Source organism: Colias philodice, chromosome 16, assembly GCF_061535455.1.
Source record: "Colias philodice isolate Cphi_HAF_F1 chromosome 16, ilColPhil1 Martin Lab GWU primary, whole genome shotgun sequence".
NCBI lineage: Eukaryota > Metazoa > Arthropoda > Insecta > Lepidoptera > Pieridae > Colias > Colias philodice.
Genome location: NC_143101.1, coordinates 6437715 through 6453978, shown reverse-complemented (window position 1 = coordinate 6453978; position 16264 = coordinate 6437715). Strand labels below are relative to the sequence as shown.

The following is a 16264-nucleotide window of genomic DNA, read 5'->3' as shown; positions in this document are numbered from 1 at the left end:
AATGATGGAATGGATGCTTACAGTATTAAATTGCGCCAATATTTCAAAATCACGTTCCTATAGCTTTTAAATTTCAATTCGTATAATATGAATAAAAGCTAGTCTCAACTCGTAGGATGAATCTGGGAATTGTGTGCAGCTTTTTATAATTTTCTACTAAATAAAAATGTTTACATTTTAATAACTTCTTACCTACGATATACATAAAATATGTATCTTAATCCAAGGATAACTTATATTCATTAAATAATGTTAGCTCCATAGAAATCTAAATAACAAGACACTAGAAGTCGTAAGCGCGCGTGACCTTGTCGCCACTCAGGTGACTTTCACAACACCAGCGTGTTCGTCACTGTTCAGTTGCTCTGGAGACGTATGTGTATAAACATGGTGTGTTTCAGCAATTCCCATTGCGGAAATTCTTCCACAAGTTGTAATTATACTTATAAAGGAATAATATTTCATCGGAAAATATATTTTTTTAGAAATAATGCCGTTTTTCCTTAAAATTATAGAATATTTACAAGTATTACGAGTGTCACCATAGTAATCGAAATAACAATGAATGACACAGTCGACCATTCTTATTATCACGTTTGTTCGTATTGGAGCAAAAAGTCTCATATACTTAGGGATGTTATTCTAAAATAAACCGTAAATTCGTGCGTTAGGATACATATTCAAAAGCTTAATTTAATAGATAGTTAGTTTTCACTAAAATCAAGCTGTCCAATAAAAGGCATAGTTTACTTGTGTGTACTGTTTAGCTTTCGGTTTGAATGTGTTAATTTTGGCGACAGCGGTTTTCATACGAATTATGACATTATAGCCCTTCTATGTGTCTTGTTATTTAGATTTCTATGATTGTAACCAAACTGTAACTCATACATTATGAGAGGAGTGCGAGCTGAGTGTGAGTAACATTGAATAGGGGTTGGCAGTAAGACAATTCCAAGAATATTGTTGCGAAAATTTAATATTTATTTTCTGTTCGTTTATAAATTAATTTTCTTTCATACATATTGACTACAAAGCAAACTTGGTACAGTCGTTTGGATTTTATGAACGCACATACCGGTGATTGATTTTTATTTATACAAATTTAACAGTATCTTACTACAACTTGTCTATTAATCAAAGAAAGAGGAAATTTAATAGTCCGAGGTTAAATATTTACTTAAATATAAATAATCATTAATAGAACGGAATTATTGTGTCTACATGAACGCCTGTCAATCATCGTCATACATTAATTAACCATAAACATATTGATGTTAAACATTTACAAACATTTATGTTTATCTTTTAGTTTAAGTATATCCCAAACTATTACCAGTTCATCCGTTTAAATTTTTTGAAGCATTTCTTTTTTAGAACGACAAATTTATTGAGACCGATTTTGCAGAAGTATATTTTTTAAGGAAACAAATATTGGTTCGAATATGCAATAGTACGGCGTTTTTTAAAAAATAAAGAGAGAACATCGTTGGGTTGAATTTGAATTCCCGAGTTCCGTGAAACCACACATAGTGACACTGGACCAAATCTTTCGCGAACTAACGTACCATTTCATATTTATTCACCTCTCTGTATGACTTTTTTAATCATTGAAATTTTTGTATCTTGAAAAAAACTTATATTGGGCACATAGCAATAAAACGGAAATTCATTATGAGGTTGACTATTGGCAGTAGGTAGAGTGAGATAGTATTAAATAAAATAAAAAAAAATATTACATTAGAAAGATGTTTTACACAGAATTCCGTCGCTGAAATTATATGTGATGTTTATTTATAATACAGGTCCAACCACCAATATATATAAAAACATCTAAGATCCTTCCCTTGAATTGGAGCGGTTCCTTTTCAATATTTATTTGAGTCTTAATAAAACAAAGAGCTAAAACTGATAAAGAAGCTTATGGTCATACAATTGAATATACTTTTCTATTATATACGCCCACGTTCGATTCCAAAAGTATATAGGGAAACAAAACTTTTAAATGGTTAGATAGTAGCTGTATCAAAAGGCAATTCCCAGAAGTGAAATACGTTCTATAAATATTAACGAAGCAATGTGTACAAATTGGACTACCGTTTGTAATGTAAATCGATCCATGATAATATTTGAACCCTTCATAATATGACATACTTATTCTGAAATTATTTGTAGGCAATTGGAATAACAAGTTATGGATGATATGTGAAGTCCCATGTTCCCTAGTGGGGTAAGAAGCAGATGCATTATACCTACATCTATTTCACTGATCGATTTTATTTAGGGACAAGTAGGTGATCAGCCTTCTGTGTCCTGCCAGACTGAGACATTTTTTTTTCTTCGTTTCCACCGGGAATCGAACCCAGGACCCCTCGGTTCTAAGCACACGCGTCAACCACTGTCAGTACCAAGGAGGCGGTCGATGGATGATATGGGGTTAGAATGTTAGATAATATCTAAATTACGATGTTATCTTATCGATATCTCTAAACTGCATTAATTGCAGTGTTGTTATGTTTTATATCTTGTCGATATTTTTATGATTATTTTGTTTAATTTACGTAACTATAGTATATATGAATAGTAAGAATCATTGTTACAAATAAATTGTTTGGATGACAGTTTGTTTTTATTACATTAGAATTATTGTAAAACCGATTAATTGCAAGATCGCGTAAGCTCGCTTGACTTGAAAATGATAGAGGAGATGTGAAGATAGTAAATACTATTTAACAATTTACTAAAATCGTACTCGTAGGAGCTGCCATTATAATATTCTGTAGGCGTCCATAATTCTTTTTAAAATTTGGCTGATAATCACAAAATATTAATCCTCTTACCAGATTAATTAATTCTGACTATCGTGCGAAAATGAAATTTTTGAGAGTTTAGGGATCTTCCAGGCAAAATAAAAATCTTGGAAGTTCGGTTAAAATATGTTTAAAGAGTGCTTAATCAAGCGTAATTAATTAAATCAGAATCTCAAGATTGTTCCCAAATATACCGAATATCGTCCATTTTTTTTCTAAACTTAAATTCTAAGTAAAATTAAACGTCAATCATTTTGTTTACGTCACTAATTCACAGAGTAATAATAATTGACGATCGGCTTGTCAAAACACCGGCGCCGTTCAGTCGCACCACAGCTGTTTCAAAGCAATTTTGACTTCATTTACATACGTAGAATATAATTTGTTTTCACTGACCTCGGATATGACAAGGTTAAAGCGGATGACGGAGATAAAAACTTTAACGACGGGTTAATAATTTACACCGGTGGTTTATGCTTTGTGATTTTCAACCTGTGTGCTACCCCTTCTCTCTACTCTTTGCCGGCATTTTGTGCCCAGATTTAGAAACCTAATTATTTTTGATGGAGAAATAGAAAATTACTTTTTAAATCGAAATTTGCGAAATCAACTATGCTATTAAAAATCAGAAAGAATAGGTAGATAGACAAACAAAACTTTTATCACATATTGTGTCGTTATATAGATATATAAACTTTTATGGGAATAAAATATAAAGATTTGTTTGTTTGTTGTTACAGATGTTTCAATTTGATTGAACTGTATTCACAAATAATAACACCGATGTATTTATGTTTATCTCAGCAACTCATTCCTGATACTCTACATATTTTTATTTATACATTTATAAAATTTCATAAGAGATAGGCTTTTCATTAATATATCACAAAAAATGAATACTGTATGAAAAAGTGTAAAAAAAATAGTGATAAGTCGGGGTTAAAATCTATTCTCATATAAAATCAAACACAACTAACTACAAAAATAATAAACAATACGATAAGAGTACGGGGTTCTGTTAAATTTCGATTTAACATTACTAACAATACCCTCTGTACTAAGTAGCAGAAATAAAGGTTAACAGCTATTTTTATTTTATTCGGAACGAACGAAGTCCGACTTTATGGCATACTACACCGATAAGGTTTTAATTTTAGCTCTTATTAGTTTAATTTAACGTTCTGTAGGAATTTAAACGACTCGATTTTACAAATGAAGTTTTAGTTTTCCATTGCGAATTCAAATCGGATACTTGTAACTCAATTAGAAAAAAGAAATAATATATATGATACGCTTTCTATACTGTTATATATTGGCAACTCACTAGAGCTTCCTCATTTTCCGTGCATGCCTAGTGACCTATTGACAGTGGAGGCTGTGATGCTGAAAATTCAACATAGGTTCGAATAAAAAATGAATTAAAAAAGCTGAAGCTTTTGTTATATTGATATGTAAAATGAAACACTAGAAAATTTATTTATGTCATATTTCATCACGCCGTAGCATCACGCCGTAGCATCACGCCGTAGCATCACGCCGTAGTATCATGCCGTAGCATCATGCCGTAGCTTCTTGCCGTAGCATCATGCCGTAGCATCATGCCGTAGCCTCATGCCGTAGCATCATGCCATAGCATCATGCCGTAGCATCGCGCCGTAGCATCACGCCGTAGCATCACGCCGTAGCATCACGCCGTAGCATCATGCCGTAGCATCATGCCGTAGCATCATGCCGTAGCATCATGCCGTAGCATCACGCCGTAGCATCATGCCGTAGCATTACACCGTAGCATCACACCGTAGCATCACGCCGTAGCATCACGCCATAACACATGCCGTAGCATTACGCCGTAGCATCACGCCGTAGCATCACAGCGTAGCATCACGCCGTAGCATCACGTCGTAGCATCACGTCGTAGCATCACGTCGTAGCATTACGTCTCAGCATCACGTGAAGCCGGGTCCAGGTCGGGTTTTTTTCAAATGTCGTTTGTTAAGGTAAAAACGCCAGAACTATTTCTAAAAAGTATCAGGAACTGTAGAACTCAACTGCACGCGATAAGAACTCACATTTTTTTTTGATCTGCTAAAAATGATCTGCTACGGGAAGTTGGCAGATCATTTTTTCAAATGTCGTTTTTTAAGGTAAAAACGCCAGAACTATTTCTAAAAAGTATCAGGAACTGTAGAACTCAACTGCACGCGATAAGAACTCACATTTTTTTTTGATCTGCTAAAAATGATCTGCTAAGTTCACTAACATCCATCCCGCCAGGTTTCGCCTGGGCCACAGATAATATAATAATATATATACCCTGGGTTGAACTTTTATATATCATCATATCCATTGCCCAGATCGGCTGCGAACCGGCTAAACTCCACTAAATGGCCCGTCATACCGCTTTTGGAGGCGGGATAGATAAAAATCCCGTTATATTTGAGTTGAAAATGCATGAAAATTAACAATAACAATATTTACAATATTCAACACCTTGAAATTGGGAACACCTTGGAATTAGCGATATTGTTTCTTAGAACGTAAAAAAACTTCATTTATTTATAGTGTGGGACATTTTTCAGAATCCTATTTATCTATACATAAGTTCCATTTCAATTGAACCAAAAACATTTTCATGTAAAATGTTGCCAAGACGAGCCCTTATTACTCGCACTGTCAAAAAGTTATCAGATCTCATGTAGAGCCAAGCTTCTAACACTACACGCCCTAACTCTACAAGGCCTAACTTCACAAACTACACCTTAGTCAAAATATGTGGCTTGGCCATTTCGCTACATTCACATCGGCATAAGGTGAAAAATGAATTCACTGTTCATTACTTTTGTGTTATACAATAGTTCTTGTAGTAACGAACGGCCAAGCCACATATGAAGTTTCCACAGCCATTATGTATCGATTCAGTAGATTATAACGAAAGTTTAACGTTTTTTGCACATTTTTTTCACAAAATTTAAGCGACGCAAATCGAATTGAACACGAAATAATAACGAACATCACGAATTAATATTTAATTAAATAAAAAAAAAGTGTATTCAATAATTCAAACTATTTTCTTGAAATCTTTATATCAATCCCTCAGCAATTCTAATTTTATATCACTGGCAATTGGCATTGTTTAAAGTTCATTTCGAAAAAAAAAAGAAATGAAATCAATTAATTCACTTTCAATAACAGAAAATCGTTTCATTGTTTATCAAAATCTATTGTCCCTTGAAGTTAGGATTCCCTTTCTTTCCCAGGAAGACATATAAAGCATTTCAATTTAAAAATGTTGCACTAGCAATGAAACACTATGAGAACTTGAGTTATATTTTCTATTTCAAATTGTACTTGAAACTTTATTCAAACAGATTGAAAATCACATCACATTGCTATGATTTGTGAAAAAGAATTTAAAGGAAAAGCGGGTAGTGGTACATTAACCAATAAAACCTTCAGAAATGGATAGAAAAATAAACAGATTTTATTTTAAGTGCGGAAGTTTTTAATTTGATGGATTATCCATAATCCAGACATTGTGTAAAATTATAGAAGAGTTTAGTATTTTTATTCATGAAAGAAATATTGTCGCTTAAGCGTGACGTGTTCCAGAGCTTTAATAAAGAGGAATTTCTCGAAAGTTTTCTCGTTTATGCCCGCGAAAATTAATTTTGTATTTTAATCTGATTTTTAGCTGAAAACCTCTTAGTAACAATGTCTACATATTTCTTCAAGTTCGTAAGAACTTAGAAGATGCGACATCATTTTACTTTTAGCAGCGATGTATCGGAAAAATTACTTTCGCTGAGCAGAAAATATGTATATTATAATTTCAAATTAATTTAACATCTTAAGATATGTAAGGCAATAACTGTCTTTGTTTGTGGACTAATAAATTTATCGTAAAAGCGTTAATATTTTGTGCTAAAGAAAATAATACTTTGGTTCTTTTAAAAAATACCTCTAGAAATTAAAAGTATTTGTTTAAAAAATACGTTTTTAGCATATATGTTTAGCATATAGTTATGCAGTCTATCTAAATCTCTCCATTAATGCACGGTCTTGCATCAGTTATCTGTCTCCCACATGAGATCAAGCCAAACTGCCAAGCACAGCGTAAATAGAGAACTACATAATATATTAAACTCGATTCAGTTTCAAAACCGGTAAATTCCCACCTTCATTACACGCATATAAATCATACTTAGTGCTTAACTGTGTGATGTATTAGCTCGTTTTTCTTTCTCGTGATGAAAAATGTTTTATTTTGTATGAATTTAAAATGATATAAACAATCTTCATGTCAGCTTGATGATATAAACCAAAATAAAGCCGCATTATAAACGATGCATGCTTAGTTCCGTAGTATGAAATGTAAGTTTTATCAGGCCAGCGTTTTTTTCCCAAGTATACGTGATCTGTCTATGAAAATAGTAGCACTTACAAGTCTCACAATTAAGGTCAAATAAATAGACTGAAATAAACAAAAATAGCTCTAGTTTTGGCAATTCTGAAAGTATTGATTTTATTCTGTGGGCGGAATATTTTTATTGTTTCTTAGTACTCACTAAGAAGCAATAAAAATATAAAAATTCTAAGAAATGTTGTTTGTTTTGCCTTAATAACAGATTTATAAAACAAAAAATATTGCTTATTTAATTATTTCATTATGTATTATTAATACGGTTTTTTCGGGTGTTTGGTGTCTATTATATTATTTACGACAACTCTTTAATCCTATACATAATATAAAACATTAAATGCTTAGGTACGACGCTATGTTAACATTACGAGTGTGCAGCCCGCAGTTCCAATCGTGCGAATTTTCCTGTAGAATTTTCCGGATTTTCACGGTATAAATCGCGGTCTTTATATCAAAAATTCCAATTGTTGAGTCGTGAAAACGTACGAATTATGTTCGTGTTTTAAATATACATGGATTCCAAATAACTATTATTCAACAACACATAATATTATAAAGTAATAAAAATATATTTGTTTTATGTACAATATAGCAACAGAAAAGTTAACAAAATCTGCAGAGTATGTTGCATGAATTATATTTTTGCAATGTACCTCTGAGAACAAAAGACATACGAAATCCTTTCTTATCTAATTTATTCCTTGGGGATATCGGTGGGTGTGGTGACCTAGATTTACGAGGGATATTGTGAAGAATTGTCACCGTGGCTTTAATGAATAACGTTCGATACGAATCTAATGTTACCGTTTATTTATTATTAGCGGTCGCCCAGGGACTGAAATATATCCACCATGATTAAATTGATGTTATTGCTATAAATGTGAGTGTCTTGTTTCTTTGATTAATAATTATCAATATTTATTCTTATATTTCTTCTTATATTTATTATTATATGTCTGGTATTAATCTAAAATTATTTAGAATAATCGCGTAGCTCATTAGCATTATTTGAGAGATGCCAATTATTGAAAACTTTTATATTCCAATTTGAACAAGGTTTAACTATGCCAAATTCGCAAACTGGCAGATTTTCGTGACCAAGTCCCGTTCGGGCGATAACAAGTTAAATACTTTGATGAGTTTTGTTATGGAGCGTACAATCTCCCGCAATGTGTTTAAAGAAATCTATAGATATGATTTTTATTTTCAGCAATTACAATTTAAATAAAAAAAATATCTTTCCTCACAATATACATAATGTTTTATTAAAATAAAAAAATATATTTTTGGAGCTTATTATGAATTTCGTTATTTTGGTGTCTTATTATGAATTCTACAGATTATTTTTCCGACCCAAATATCGACCAATAGAATTGCACCATTCGACGTCACGTGGTACAAGTTACAACCTACATGGTATTATACTGATAATTTTTTGAAAATTTTCTCTGGTCGTTGACGTCAAACTGACAGGTTCAATTCAATTGTGAAATTATTGGCCGACATTTGGGACGGAAAAATAATCTCCCGAATACCACACGAGCTTCAAAATTATCTGGCATTTCCCTCAAGGTTCCCTGCAAACAAATAAAGTCGTCAAGTTTTTCAGGAAAAATCACTCGCGCTTCGCGCTCGTGATTTTTTAACCTTGACTAAAAACTTGACTCCTTCATTTGTTTGCAACGAACCTATCGGAAAATACCGGATAATTTTGAAGCTCTTGTGGTATTATAAGTGATTATTTTTCCGACCCAAATATCGACCAATACAATTGCACCATTCGACGTCACGTGGTACAAGTTACAACCTACATGGTATTATACTGATAATTTTTTGAAAATTTTCTCTGGTCGTTGACGTCAAACTGACAGGTTCAATTCAATTGTGAAATTATTGGCCGACATTTGGGACGGAAAAATAATCTCCCGAATACCACACGAGCTTCAAAATTATCTGGCATTTCCCTCAAGGTTCCCTGCAAACAAATAAAGTCGTCAAGTTTTTCAGGAAAAATCACTCGCGCTTCGCGCTCGTGATTTTTTAACCTTGACTAAAAACTTGACTCCTTCATTTGTTTGCAACGAACCTATCGGAAAATACCGGATAATTTTGAAGCTCTTGTGGTATTATAAGTGATTATTTTTCCGACCCAAATATCGACCAATACAATTGCACCATTCGACGTCACGTGGTACAACCTACATGGTATTATACTGATAATTTTTTGAAAATTTTCTCTGGTCGTTGACGTCAAACTGACAGGTTCAATTCAATTGTGAAATTATTGGCCGACATTTGGGACGGAAAAATAATCTCCCGAATACCACACGAGCTTCAAAATTATCTGGCATTTCCCTCAAGGTTCCCTGCAAACAAATAAAGTCGTCAAGTTTTTCAGGAAAAATCACTCGCGCTTCGCGCTCGTGATTTTTTAACCTTGACTAAAAACTTGACTCCTTCATTTGTTTGCAACGAACCTATCGGAAAATACGATAATTTTGAAGCTCTTGTGGTATTATAAGTGAATATTCATTTTTTTATTCCATTGATAGAAACGAAATAATCCGATACAACGTCGCATTAATTTTATAATAACATTCTCATAATGTCGAGTAGGTATATAATATTATGCGAACTTATATATTTCGTAGAAAGTTTTAACAAAAAATGTAAATTTAATTCATTTTAAATGAAAAAGAAATAGTTTTACTTTGACCTCGTGAGAAAATTTCATGAACTACCTCGAAAGTGTAATATAGTTTAGCTTTTGAAACGTTCTCAGTTCTATTAAGTTTAATTCGTTATATTTAGGAGGAGATTACACATTTTTTTAACATTTCTTTAATTTTATATTGACAAAAACTTGCTTCTTGTTAATTTCTGCCTTTTTATAAGTGGATAATAATTAATTTCCAGTTTTCTTGTTGTCTCTCATAACAGATTATTATAATTTAATAAACGTCAATATTTTCATAACGTGAACAAATTTCGTAATTGGTTTCTATTAAAGTTGGAAAACAAACTTTATAACCTTGTTTTATTGCCTTTATTCTAGTGTTTGATTTATAAAATTTATAAATATATTTACTTGTGCAAAAAAAATCCACCTACCTACATACATATTATGAAGGCTACGTTTTATTTATAGCAAGTTTTTTGTTCCAGAAAACTAAAATACGCAGAATGAAGTCGGGTTCAGTCCAATTAAATGTAGAGTGGACTACATAACATATTAATTGAATGTTTACCTATGTCAAGTGAATCACAAAGGATTCAATGATGCTAGCCGATGATGATACTCGGCATAAGTTTGGCAATCTGAGCTATACTGGTGGAAATGACACATACGGCACTTTAGAAGACACAAGACTGATTTCACTTCTTAAATTTAGAGGCACAAACCAAAGCAATAACATCGGGGAAATCCTGAGAGTTCTAGAAAGTCTAAGAAACAAATACAACATATCTGTGGTGAAAGAATGCGATCGATCCGACTATTGCTCGGGGGAATTCAGGGATTTAATTCTCGCGTACAATAATATACATGGATACGTCAGCTTGTTGGTGAGTAATTACGATGTAGCTAATTTCACTTAGTTTAGTTAATGTAAATAAGCGCCGCCATTGAAGCGGACGAAGACAGCTTTATCTGAATATTTAAATGAGCGTCTTTGTTGAACGAAAGCTGGATAGAAAACAGCTCCAATTCGGACTAGCGGTCTGAGAACTAACACTGGCTTCTGTTTATATGCGCCATATTCATTAGTGCTTCTAAGATAAGAACAAGTCCATATTATACCTAATATAAATTAAAAGTTTTCCAGTGTAAATTAATGATTATAGTCGCTGGTATAGTACGCGAAATCCGTATGTTAAGCTTTTAACTCAGTAAATTTATCGCAAATTGGAATGCAAATTGGTCACTCAACTCTCTGCAAGTTACATGCAATCACGTTATTATTCATCGGGTTTTTAATTAATATATTGAAGAATTTCAACTTTAATTAAAATAATAATTAATTTACAACATCAATATTATAAATTATACTAAAGAAAATATTTATCGCTTAAAACATTTTTTCTATCCTCTGATATCGTAAGTCCTAAGTCACTCGTTTGATCGATTTATCCAATAGACGAAGTAATACACTGAGGTTTTATTCTCAGCGGAGAATTATAAAATCAGATTGTGCTGACTCGATAAACTGGAAACGTTACTTCAGCAGGTAGATCCAAACCGGTGAATAGAGCAATATTATTAGAAATGCAGTATGCTATATTGAACTAAAATTTAAGTAAGTTTCTTTTTAAATGACTTTGTTATTCTTTCGTGTAATGTGGCTGTGTTAATTCTATTTAGTTCGCTGTTGATAGCAAATTATTTTTCATTAGCAAGACTTTTACCGGTGTCCCCGTAACCAAAATCTATTAGGGTTCTACTTTGTACTAGGAGATGAGACTTATCTTTCGTCTTTGCTGTTTGTCAAATTAAAAATAAAATGATCACGAGGTGGGATTCAAACCCGCGTCTTTCGCCATACTGACCTCTCGGCCAACTGTGATCTCGGCAGAATAATCGACTTCTTTCCATTGTTTCGGTTTAATGTATTGAAGAAATTCGAATTTTATTATTTTTTAAATGTATATTAATAAAGCACTGAATGCTATAAAATTTAATATCAAATTAATGTTAATTTCCATACAGATATGTCTATTCGGAAGTCTAGCGAACACTTTGAACGTAGCGGTGTTGACCCGGCGCGACCTGGCCGGTGCCCCGATTAACCGCCTCTTGAAGTGGCTGGCCGTGGCTGATGTGTTCGTTATGTTGGAATACGTACCTTTTGCTATATACCGATATTTGGTAAGATGTTCTATGATATAAAGATTTTTAAAACAGAAAATATTATAAACAGATATCAGACCTGTTTTCAATATTGTCTATTTATGTTGTATGTATAACTGCAGTAATTCATATTTAATAGATTTCAATTGATACAGAAAGCTGCATCAAAATATTAATCGTTTATACGAAAGGTTTATAGAATATGAATATATGAAATCACTGTATTGTGTCATTGGTGTGGGATCAGCTTTATACGAGTATTGCTCTGCTTTCACCAAAAAGTAAACATTTATTAGCATGATTTAACTTTTAAACCAATTTTCAATGATAAGAATCATTGAAAATAATATACACGTGCTATTTCAGTTCCAATATATTAATCAAGCTCCTTGTTTCATTTTTTGTAGTAGTACTTAGTAGTTAAGTAGTTTATAGACTCTATAGCATTTGAACTTGCTTTTTTTTCTATTAGTTCCAAGTTTCATGCCTGGTTCTCACAGATTTCTGGTAACCTATAAACTCAGAAATAAGATCAAAGCCCAACTCACAAGGCAACACATACTACGAGCACATACATATAAATAAGACATAACTTTGATTATCTTTTGCTACAGCTTTTCCCTGGACAAGAAGAGAGACCATACTCTTGGGCTGTATACATGTTGTTTCACATGCATTTCACTCAAATACTGCATACTGCGTCCATTCTCCTAACACTGTCCCTGGCGATTTGGCGGTACATAGCAATCAAGTGAGTTTCTTTGAACTTAGCTTAGAACTTATTTTTGAATTTTATTTGTTTAAATTCGAATCTTGAAGATCTAAGAGCTCTATTTTCGTTGTGCTTTCTTTCGTTTCGTATGTATTAATATAAGTACTAGTATAATAGTTACTTTGAGTACCTACGTGATTACGTTTTATGATAAAATATACATTTTTGTGCAAGTTATGGTACAAAACATATTTGTTCAATTTCTCACAACGAGTATTTATGGTACTTCACTTATCACCCATTAAATAATGACGCATATAGATTGTAAGTGCGCTACAATCCTGGAAATAAATGGTATGCTAAATTGCCAGCAGTTCACAAAGAAACTTTTTACAGTCCGTAATTTGGCAGTGGCTTATCAAATATTTATGTTCCTTGATATAAAAAGGTTATCTATTTAAAGAGGATCCGTGGGACCCGGGTTGTGTGTCGGAGTCAATAAAGGTTTATTACTCACAACCATGATATACCATATTGTATTTGGTATTGAGTGAGATACGCAGGATGCAGGCACTTCGATATCGCAAAGTAACCGATTTGTCAATGTATGGAATAAAGACTAGTCTTAATGTGTTATAGATTCATCTAATATAGCATATCATCACCAAATATGAGAATTATTTTCTTCGATCAATTAAATTATTAGGAAATTATATAATCAGTATTCTATGGCTTATTAGACCGAGGCAATCTCTTGTAATAGACTCCACTGAGGATCGAATCCGGGACGGGAAGTTTATGACTGGGTATAAGGCTCATATTTCTATAGAATAGTATACCCAAGTTACTATAGGTCCTACAATTAGTAGAACTAGAACTTTCTAACTAATTTAGTTTCAGAGGAATCGACCTATCTCAAGAGCTTTTAATTTTTTGCACACAATTCTTTATTAAAAGTATATTTTCTTATTCCTGTGAGAAATAGAAGTGCAGTGTGCTGATTAAGTAAAATAAATAAAATTTAAATGCTGGGTTTCTTAACTGGCCGGGCATTGTTCCGATTTTAATTTAAATATTACAAGCACGTAGCTACCGCAATGGGAGTGCAGATTGCTTGAAATAGTTTTTTAGCTAGGAATTTACTTTATTAAATGTTTCATTTATTACTTTATCGTGAATTTGAAGAATAGTTGGCAACTTTCTATAAACCTTATTCAATACGGAACTACACGAATTTCATTAAAACACAAGAATGTCTGAATTGCCTTCTCACAAAAGAATTAAATAATATTTAGCGGTTTGTTTGACTTGGAAATGAAATTGCTGTACAAATTGAATTCACGTTCCTTTTACACTCTAGGGGAGTAACTTCAATAAATCTATTCCTTAATGTTTTTATTGTGTTTCATTATGTATTTTATTCCAATGTAACAGTTGTATAACGTTATAAAATATAAAGGTAATTTTTTACTGAAGTCAGTGATCGATTGCTGAAATGCTGAGTAAGAACGATTAGCTGATACTTATAATAAGTGAGCCTCACCCTCGAACCTATATAACTATATTACCTGTATAGTGTACAGTGTAGGTATAGGTATATAATACTCTTATACATACATATGAATAAAGTTGCCTCTACCTTACGAGGTTGTTACGAGGTAAACTTTGAAACAACTGAATCGACTTCATTATTATAACTAAATAGTAAAGTATTTAATCTGGTCTAAATATTATGACCTAAATTAACTGAATCAGTAAATAAAGCAAAGTTCTCTAACTGTTGTAGCCCACAACAGATTCAAATACAAACTGAGTCAAAGCTCTTAAATCACAAAATTATACTCTAGCTCGGTTTGAACTTATACATTGAAGTCGGCAACTTTATTAATTTTGAATTAGAACATTATTATTTAGGACTGGCAAGCTGCTGTCTACGGCTTTGTCTATATGAAAACAGCCTTAATTAGCTCTAACAAAGTTTTGAAAAATATCTAATAGGGACTAATTAATACTACTCTTTAAACAATCACAACCGTTTAAATAGCATACAAAATTCCATCCAAAAATAGCATACAAAATTTTGCACTTATAAATTATAAATTTATACAATTTACCGCTTTTAAATATATTATTATATATAATAAGCTTTTATTTACGCAGTTGACATACTGAAATAATAAACGGAAATAGTAGATCTAGTAGGTACTGTTCATATTCAGACAATTATTAATTTATCAGAAATCTCGGACATGGTAAATCTAATCTGCACAAAGACAAAGCCGTGGTATTAACGATTACAATTTTATAGAAGATGAATAAAAAATGTTTCCAAAAGATGCAATGAATATCCTGCTTTTCAGGTATCCGTCGCACGGCCCGTCGCTGTGCACGGACCGGCGGTGTTCCATCGCCATTGCTACCAGCTTCCTGCTGCCGCCCGTGCTTTGCATTCCTTCCTATTTTGTAAGTAATTTTAATTTTATCTTGCTGTGGTAAAATAAATAAATTAGTAGAAGCATTTAATGAGAAATAGATTGTACTGTAATAACTGTGAAATTTAATTTATCAAAACTACAATTCATTTATTTCGGTTATAAAATAAAAGGTGTATGGCTCTTTTTATTATTAAGAAACTGATTTAGTTTAGAGTATGAACTTGAAATGGAGGTACATTTCTTGAAAGTGTTTATTTTCGCTTAAAATTAGCAATCGTTTTGTGTAGTTCTCATCAAAACACACTTTTTTAATTTTCATGGTTGGAACGCTTCGCATTGGAATGTTGGTAAATTTTCCGTGAAAAAAAATAATAATCGTGAATGTATTATTTACGAGTCGTAAATATTTTAAATAAAACAATGAGCTGTGAATGACACAATACATCAATAGCAGATTGTATTTCACAATGAGTTCACAATAGCAATATTTTACAATGGTGGCGCTATTTTTCAATATATGGCACCTGGGGAATAATAATGTTACGACAAACAATAATTGTAATTTATGAAATTTATTCTATGCGAGGGAAAAAATATGAGACTCTTTTTGTTTCTTAAACAAAGGCGGCAAATTATTTGTCTATATTACCAACCACTGTAACTTTATTTTTATTGCGGGGAACTTATTAGTCTATGGACAATTCTTTATTTAAATCTTATTGCTTCTTTTTTTTAATAAACATGGCTGATACGGTGCAGAATGAAAAGAATTAAAAATAAAACTAATAGGCTTAGGAGATTTTCTCATAACCTTATTTAAAACAGTAACCTAATTTTCCTCTCTAGTGTCTAACTTTTCCTCCCAGTTAACAAGCAATTACACACTATTCTGCTTTAGAAATTGGATTAAGCTCAAGTCGAACCAGGGATTGTGTATGCATACTCCATTCAAACCATAGGACACAAAGGAAATCTAGGGCTTGCAATCATGTTATTTATATAATACTGTAATTGTATATTAAGCCCAGTGTGGGTTTGCATAGT

At 32.4% G+C, this 16264-nt stretch overlaps 1 protein-coding gene across 1 annotated transcript in view; it reads left to right on the top strand.

The window, feature by feature from the left end:
- Positions 1-16264, top strand: part of LOC149481737 (G protein-coupled receptor dmsr-1-like) — a 42907-nt gene that overhangs the window by 7663 nt on the left and 18980 nt on the right. The window contains exons 2-5 of the mRNA XM_089705370.1: positions 10393-10791; positions 11933-12091; positions 12688-12824; positions 15146-15248. Of these exons, the coding sequence (XP_089561496.1) occupies positions 10504-10791; positions 11933-12091; positions 12688-12824; positions 15146-15248 (687 nt within the window). The 5' untranslated portion in view covers positions 10393-10503. The remainder of the gene's footprint in view (positions 1-10392; positions 10792-11932; positions 12092-12687; positions 12825-15145; positions 15249-16264) is intronic.